This window comes from Temnothorax americanus, unplaced genomic scaffold (assembly GCF_048541705.1).
Source record: "Temnothorax americanus isolate GAGA-0224 unplaced genomic scaffold, ASM4854170v1 Scaffold15, whole genome shotgun sequence".
Lineage (NCBI taxonomy): Eukaryota > Metazoa > Arthropoda > Insecta > Hymenoptera > Formicidae > Temnothorax > Temnothorax americanus.
Window position 1 is genome coordinate 4,106,873 of NW_027509286.1, and position 8,580 is coordinate 4,115,452.

The following is an 8,580-nucleotide window of genomic DNA, read 5'->3' on the forward strand; positions in this document are numbered from 1 at the left end:
AATACACCAAGGCATGACAGTAAAAAATGATTAGATTATATTATCATTAACTTTTTTTAAATTTGAATTTATTAGAACAGATACTTGTAATTTGATAATATAATTATCCATAATATAATTATCATATTTTCACGAAGAAATGATCTCGATTTACGTATATCATAATATAAAGTAATAAAAAAATAAAATATCAATCTTACAACGTAATTTTTACAAATAGTGAGTACTTATACATGACAGTACAAACATTTTGTTATCATTATTTATTATAAACGTTGACAAGAAAATTGTTAGTTATTTACTTTTGAGCAGAATTTGCCAAAGAAATTTTGTAAGAAAAACTGTAAAATAAATTTTCTAAAAAAATTTGCGCAAAATGGATGAAAATCGAGGTCATTATTTCGCATAACAAAAAATATTCTCTTAAAAAATTTGCTTAGGTATACATGTTATACAACAATTAATGCAAAGCTCTTTGTACGCTTTTTAAACTAAAAGACTACACATACACAGCCGTACAAATATATTTTAATTATAAAAATACTTTTAAAAAATATATATACTATAAAGAATATTCTATGCGTTGTTCGTTAGTAATAACGTCTTTATCACATTTCTTTATGAAAGTATTTTATCGGAGCAGTTACTTTGTAAGGAAATAAAATAATCTCAGAATTCAGACCTATACTCTGTTCATCGAGAGAAAATCCACGGATTAGAAAATTCGTCCGTTTCGGACAAATTTCCGTCCACAAAAAGCTCTCCTCGATCCACACCGAACGTGCCGTGTACTTACGTATTGTGGTACTTAATAGCGCGCTACGTTTTTACTTTGCCCATCTATGTGTAATCCGTGGATGTTCTCTTGCTAGATGGAGTATACTTAACTTAGACTATAAACGTAAAATTAAAAAAAATACGACCCAATACAGCTAGCAGTCTTTTTTCTAAATATCAAAATAACACAACAATCATAAATGACTTTCTTTAAATTTCTAAAACAAAATAATCTGTCAAAGTAATAATTAAGTACATATAATCCCATGCTGTTCGATCTCTACAAAATAATTTCTCGAGGAATTTATATTACTTATAATAACTATATAAACTGAAAGCTCATTTAATTTATTATTCATGAAAGAAACTACTTGTTCTTCTGCGAATTCTCCTTATTTCTATTTCCCAAGCTGCCGTCAAGCTGCTTACGCCATTTTGCATCTTTTAACCACCCAGCCAAGGCTGTATCTGCTTCAGTGAGATCACTATCCGGAAAGGCTATTTGAAGAGTTCCTGAAACAAGACATGTACATATAATACAAAACATCTTGCATTTTTTACATACAAATTTTTTACATACAAATAATAATAATAATAAACTTAAATGTATTAGTAAATGTATTAGTAAATAATTACCTTGAAACAAATTGTATAGTTTGAGAGTTTTAAAAGCTATTTTTCCGTTACCTCCGTCACAATTCATTTCACCTGCCAGTGTGTTAGAGAGTAATTTTGTTAGCATGTTTGTTGCACTTTTTCTTTCGGGATTTTTCGCGCTCAGCTTCATGTGATTAGACATGTAGTGACACTGCAAACAACAAAAAATGAAACATTAATAAACACGTAGAAGAAAACTTTTTCAAGTACGTAAAGAAATGAATTATACTTACAGCAGCAGCCAAATTATGATCCGCTTGTAAGAAAGTCTCAAATTCTTTTAAATGTTGTTTTGTATGCAAAGGTAATGCTGGCATTCTCTCAAGACGTGAAATTCTCTTTTCTGAGGGTATTATAGCTCTCATAAGCTTGCTCACGTTCATATTGAGAATGTCTACCTTTCCATAAATTTCTTCCACTGTAACTAGTGTCCTGTTAACTTTCATTTCGGTGTTTAATGTCTTCTCTGCAACAAATACAGAAAAATTATAGTAATACAAGCACTGAAAACAAACATTTATTTTACACTAGTGTTGTAACAAAATGTTACCTGTATTCTTATCATGCAACTGTTCTTTAAACAATGTACGTCGATGGGAAGCGCTTGAACTAGATAATTCTGGTGTATTATTACAATTAGAAGTATTGCTACTGCATCGCGCTGTGTCCACAGAATCAATGTTAAACATTGATATTGGTTGATGATCAGTTGATGTAAGATCCTTCGTTAAAGTTGAATCTTCATTACTGAACACACAGTCAGGTACTTGTGTCAATGATTGTACGTTCGAAGAAAGAATCATTCCTTCCTGAACAGCATTTTGGTCACAGTTAACAGGACTATTTATAAGTAATGAATTGCAAGAGGTTGAGGATTTTAAAGGACTTTTTGTCTTGAATGAGGCCAATGATTCCGGCCTTTTCATTTTAGAGGCTGCAATTGTTTTTGCTGTTTGAACTTTCTTCAATTCATCCATCGCGTAAGAATGCTTAGAAGATGGCTCTTTTCTTCCTCTTGTAGGCTTTTTGTTATTTAACTTAATAATAGAAGAACTCTTCAACAATTTTGACGAGATACTGGCATCTGAATCATTATCACAATTTTGAGGCTCGGAAGAAACTTTTTTGAAAGGCATAGCAGGGGGAGCAGGAATAATTTTTGTTGTTATTTTTGAAAGGACACTGGAATCAGTATCACTGTCTGATTCAATTTGCCGAGCCTTTCTCTTTCTTTTCCCTCGGCCCATATTTTGCTCTATCTCTGTTTCATAATTTGAATCAGCGAGGAATCCGGAAACAGCTTCGCGAGCTTGTGGATAAGTATCTAAATGAAGGAAAAATTAAAGTTTTAAAAAAATATCTACATATCCGATCTCATAATAATGTGTGACAATCTGTATATAAAAATTTTTATAGAAAAATAAAATAAAATTTTACTATAAAATCTTTTAATTTCCACATCGAGTTTTGGCCATTCAGTTTTAAAAGATTGTTCAGTTTTAACCAGTTGTGTGACAGATTTTAGGTTAGAGGGCCAATATGTTTGTCCACACATTTCATCGTCAAGATCTGTGCAGATCCACTTTCTTAAACCAACGTCAATGTATATATCTGGATCTTCATTTGTGGGCAGAAATTTTAGCACAACAAACTGTGAAACATAAAATAAATAGTGTAAAAATAAAAATACACTATGTGTATGAACATATTACATTCTATAACAATAACAAATTGTTCCATTTGAGCAACGTTCTTGAAAACCATCGCATTCTCTTCGACTTCACTTCTGTCAGACTGTGAGCTACTCTCACTCAACCCACTCTGCACATCAACCATAATTTCTAAAGCAACTTGTTCGTCACTTTGTAAAGCTATCATATCATTATTATTATTTTCAGAATCAGTAGCAACATTATAGCCTTCGTCAAAATTTGCAATTTCCTCAGAATCGGATGATATCTCATAATCTAAATTACTATCCGAAGATTCTACATAAATTTTATTAATTCTCAGTCGCAATTCATCTGCTTTAAGCTTTTTTATGGCAGTTTTTGTAGCTTTTCTATGCAGTTTCCTCTTCACAGGTTTAGAATAAATCTTACATATAACAGATTAAAAAAAAATAAAATTAATAATACTTCGAAACCGTTACAAGTGCTAAAACAAATTGTACTATAAATAACTAAAATACTAACAGATAAAATAAAAATAAAACATGTAAAAAACACTAAAAGATAAGAATTGATGTCTCTACTACACACAACTGAGAAAATTATAACCTAAAAATAGTAATAACCTAAAAAATTTACCGGACTTTCTTCCATCGTTACAGCAATCCACAGCAATCACTTATGTCACGTACTCAAGCACAGCAAAATGAGACAAAACCTCTTAGGCAGAATAAGTAAATTTACTTTCCTTATTTCTGTATACAGTTTCGTTGAGCGAAACGAAAAAGCGCAGCAGGACACGGAAGGCGTGTGATGGCTCTTGCACACAGGATGCGGAAACGCTTGCCACGCGACAGAAGAAGCGGCCTGATACTCACGGTAGCCAATCAACGTATCATTTTCTCGAGAACTAGAAGCTTATTGGCTACCGCGGTGCTATATTATAAATGCGTGCCCTGCGCACGAAATATACGCGCAAACTATAACGACATTGTTTCGATGTCGTTTCGACGGTTAACAACTTCTCGACATTAATGACGTCGAAACGATATCGATTCGATATCTAAATAATAAACTTTAAGAATATTGAATTATATATAAACCATATGTTATATAATATTTAAAATATTAAAAATTACACAAAACTCTCGATAAACTCTCTATTATACACAATTTTTTGGTTGCTCGATAAATTCCAAATTTCGACACGAATTTCGAATCGACGTGAACGATGTCAAATCGATATTATTTCGATAAATCAATGCCCAGCCCAAACCCTTGAATCGAATTTTTATCAAAAGTAAATGAAATAGGGGTAGAATTTTCTGGGGAGTGCCACTATGTGTATAGTTTTTTGTTACCAATTTTCTGAAAACCGATTTTTTTAATTTTTCTAATTTTTTAATTAAAAGAATTGGAAAAACCGGTTTCCAAAAAATCGGTAACAAAAAACTATACACATAGTGGTACTCCCCGGAAAATTTTACCCTTATTTCATATACTTTTGGTAAAAATTTGGTTCAGGGAATAAGCACATACGTCATATTGTAGAGTGACAAGTGACCTACTCTCTCCGGCCATTTTGCCTTGTGACGTCACGACCGCCAATCCCAATATCAAATTTTGTTTCCAAATAAAATTGAAAATTCAAGTAATAAATGGTACAAATGTTACAAATAGTATAAATTCCTTTATTATGCATTTCTTTATACATATAGTTTTAGAGTATACCGATATACTCGTCGACAATAAAATCCCTTTATATATTCTCTTTCCTTGAGCACCAATCTGTCGTATGTACAGCCAGGTATACTGTCATATACGAACAGTTTGGTGCCATCAAAAAATATACATCGCCAGTGTTGAATTCCCTCTGCAAAGTATTGATTTTTTCCTCCAATTATTTGTAAGCTTAAATCGCTCTTACTAGCGTCGATACAATCAGACAATCCTTGATACTGTACACTTTGCGTTTCAAAAGGAGTACTTCGTCTCACAATGCGTAAAAATTCATCTATTGATTCGTCCGTTAATTCGTTGCCAGACAAGATGACATTCTCTCTCACAATGGAAATAGGTATAATAACTTTATCTAAATTTATTATTCGTCTTGCCTTATCCTCTTCAGTTATATCTTGCTTGTAGCTTGTACCAATGTATGTACAATCATCATCCTGCTCCATATCTTGAGCAATCATAGCAGTGGTAATTGCTGTTTTTATCGGCGAAATGTCACATTTTAACGTTTCGTTATTTTCATTAATGACATTTTCGCTCTTTACTGCATTTTGCTCAATAGTTTTTTGACTACTTAATTTTTTACTTGCTTCCTGTGCTTCTATAATATATCTTGGATCTCTGATTGCCATATGCCTATTATGACGACTGTCCAAGATTTCTGGAAGTATGCATTCGTCATAGAAGCGTGTTAATAAAGGCAGCATTTCATTTTCCCACAACATATTGCATATTGTCTACATCAATGCGCAATATTTTCATGCTTTGTGGAGTCCAAATAGCGAATATACAATATTCTCGTCGTGCTACATTTAATTGGCCTTGAATTTGGTAATAATACTCGTGATTCCTATTCATTTTTTGCGGATTTTTTTTATCAAAGATGCTTTTTATAGCAGGCAATGTCTCTATGGCTTTTTCCGTCGTTAGATTTTTAGCCGAGTGGAGACATTTTATTTCAACCAGACCATTTTCGTCGATAACTCCGTCTGGAGAAGCACCCAACCACGGATGATCAATATCAATAAATAATCCGCATGGTTTTATTTCTTTGTTTAATTTGATAGCCAATTCATCCCTCGCTATTTTTTCATTGCCGCGACCATATTTTGTGGCTACGGAATCAATGAATGAAGAATACAAAACGGCTTTTACTGTCGTTGCGCAAGACGTTGTCGGTCTCATGCGACACACGGTTCCAAAATGAGACGCTGTCAACATTTCTCGTCTCAACGATAACCATAATTCGCACGTTGCTTTCTCGTTTCAATTTCAATTTGCTGCCAGTTAATCGCATTTTCGGATAACTTTTCAAAATGCTTGTGTCGGAGTTGATTAAATATCTCTGACGGAAGATCCGGTTTTTGCGATTTGGGACCATAATAACGATCCGTTCCTGGCTTTTGTTTGGGCTGTCTTTGTTTTCCCTGTGCTTCTCGAGATTCTCTAGTTCTTGCAACTTTGATTTGTCGGCGATGTTCCAAATTTTCAACAATAGGTGGAACAATTTTACACAAGCTTTCATGCAATTGTGTAAGTACTTGTTGCGTATTGTATTGCACAATGCTCCTGCAACTCTAGCGTTGTAAGAGCCTCGTTTTCCAAAACTAATTCGCTTTCCACCAATTTCTTTGCAAATTATCGAATTGAACGATTCTGCAGGATTATTGGTATAATTTAGCAATAAGCTGTACGCTTTAGTGCTTATATACGTAATAGCACTTTCTATTTTTTGATATAGACCAAATGATTTCAGAGATGGAACATGATTTTTTTCCATTTTATCACCATTTTTTTTACATTGGCGACCGCGTGCTTCGCATTGTTTATGTTCGCCAAAAATGTGGCTAGGAATATTCGATATATCTTCCTGTAATTCCACAACCTTTATATGTTGAGATGTCTGTTTTTTTCTTCGTTGCTCGGCAGCTTTTACCATTACTTTTCTGAAATTTAAAATGTTGCTTTTCACAACATTTTGCGATTGCACAAAACCACGCTGTATTTGCGTTTTTGGCTGAACTGTTTCAGCTACAGCTTTCAATTTTTTGCATAAATTGCGAAGTAAATGATTTGCGCATTCTATTTTTTCAACTGTCACCCTTTGCTCACGATATGGATTGTTATCTCGAATGACGCTACTGTCACCTGAACGCCTGAAAAACGCTACTGTCACCATCGGCAATAACCGTTTTAAATATGAGAGTAGACAGAGAATATATGCTTCAGTAGGTAAGGTAGGCCGGTTCCAGACCACATACCGAGGGCGAGGGGAGGTGAGGGGCGGGGGGGGACCGCGGGCGGGGGGGAACCGCTGGCGGGGAGAAGTGAGGGGCGGGGGGACCGCGGGGGAGGGGGGAACCGCGTGTTTCGGCGCCGCGGGGGAGGAGGAGGGGGACCCGCATGTTTCGGTGTCGCGGGGTAAAGGGAGGGGGGAACCGCGTTCTTGGGCGCCGCGGGGAAGGGGGTGGTACCGCGTTTTTCAGGCGTCGCGGGGGAGGGGAAGGGGGAACCGCGTTTTCGCCGCGCCGTGTTTTCCGACGCCGCGGGGCGACCGCGTTTCCGCCGCGCCGCGGAGCGTTCGCGTTTTCGCCGCGCCGCGGAGCGTTCGCGTTTTCGGGCACCGCGGGGGAGGGGTCGGCCGCGTTTCGCCGCGCCGCGGAATCCGCGTGACGTCACACGGCACGCTCGCGTTATCTCTCCTTCGCGCGCGGTTTCTCGCTCCCGGCCCCCGTTATCTTTCCCCCGTTCGCGTTCTCTTTCCCTCGCGTGTTCTCGCTCGCGGTTTCTCTCGCTCGCCCCCGACCCCCGTTTGCGCGAATACCTGCACGTGTGCGTGAAGTCACCGCGAGACATATTCTTGAAAACGATATCGCACCATTAACTTTCAATGGTTTAATCTGTAATACTGCTATTGAACAGCTATTAAACAGCTAAAAACAGCTATCAGTATAACTGCGATCTGTATAACCGCTATTGAACCGCTATCAAACTTCTTTTAAACAGCTAAAAACAGCCATCAAACAGCTATTGAACAGCTATCAAACAACTAAAACAGCTATCAAACAGCTCTTGAACAGCTATCAAACAACTAAAACAGCCATCAAACAGCTATTGAACCGCTATGAAACAGCTAAAAACAGCTATCAAACAACTAAAACAGCTATTGAACCGCTATGAAACAGCCATCAAACAGCTATTGAACAGCTATCAAACAACTAAAACAGCTATCAAACAGCTCTTGAACAGCTATCAAACAACTAAAACAGCTATCAAACAGCTATTGAACCGCTATGAAACAGCTAAAAACAGCTATCAAACAACTAAAACAGCGTTAAAAACAACTATCAAACAACTAAAACATCTTTAAAACAATTATCATGCACTTAAAACATCTATATTATACTACAAAGTATGTGGGAAAAGAAAATAAAACGTTTATATATACATATATAGTTTATTTAAAAAAAAATCATATTTTTTTCTGGTGTCGCGACCACCAGTTAAATATTTTTAATACATTTTGTAATGCGCAATTCTTAACATGTTTTCCGCATCTTACAGTATTAGTAACATCTAGATTATTTAAAGATTCGATATCTTCGTAATCTGCATCCAAAGTCTCAATTTTTAGATGTCTTCTCGCTTTATTCTCAAGCAGATCCACCAGCCATTCTCGTTTCTGGCATCCCTTGACGTACACAAGAGTCGACGTCTCGTCACCCTCTCCAAGTACAGC

At 36.1% G+C, this 8,580-nt stretch overlaps 2 protein-coding genes across 4 annotated transcripts; both read right to left on the reverse strand.

Annotated features, from left to right (window-relative positions):
- Positions 1-757: 757 nt before the first annotated feature.
- LOC143895047 (uncharacterized) lies at positions 758-4,784 on the reverse strand. Of its 3 annotated transcripts, none has more exons than XM_077401826.1 (6): positions 3,744-4,784; positions 2,872-3,085; positions 1,985-2,758; positions 1,668-1,900; positions 1,414-1,585; positions 758-1,290 (listed from the first exon to the last, which is right to left on the reverse strand). In XM_077401826.1, the coding sequence occupies exons 1-6, from the start codon at positions 3,756-3,758 to the stop codon at positions 1,145-1,147; spliced, it is 1,554 nt and encodes a 517-aa protein (XP_077257952.1). In that variant the 5' UTR covers positions 3,759-4,784; the 3' UTR covers positions 758-1,144. The 3 variants fall into 3 exon arrangements, with proteins under 3 accessions (XP_077257952.1, XP_077257953.1, XP_077257954.1); XM_077401827.1 differs by having other exon boundaries at positions 2,872-3,531; positions 3,744-4,778; XM_077401828.1 differs by lacking the exon at positions 2,872-3,085 and having other exon boundaries at positions 3,744-4,778.
- Positions 4,785-5,833: 1,049 nt separating this feature from the next.
- On the reverse strand, positions 5,834-7,111 carry LOC143895049 (uncharacterized). Its single transcript, XM_077401829.1, has one exon. It carries the CDS (start codon positions 7,018-7,020, stop codon positions 5,965-5,967), a length of 1,056 nt encoding a protein of 351 aa, XP_077257955.1. The 5' UTR covers positions 7,021-7,111; the 3' UTR covers positions 5,834-5,964.
- Positions 7,112-8,580: the final 1,469 nt, after the last annotated feature.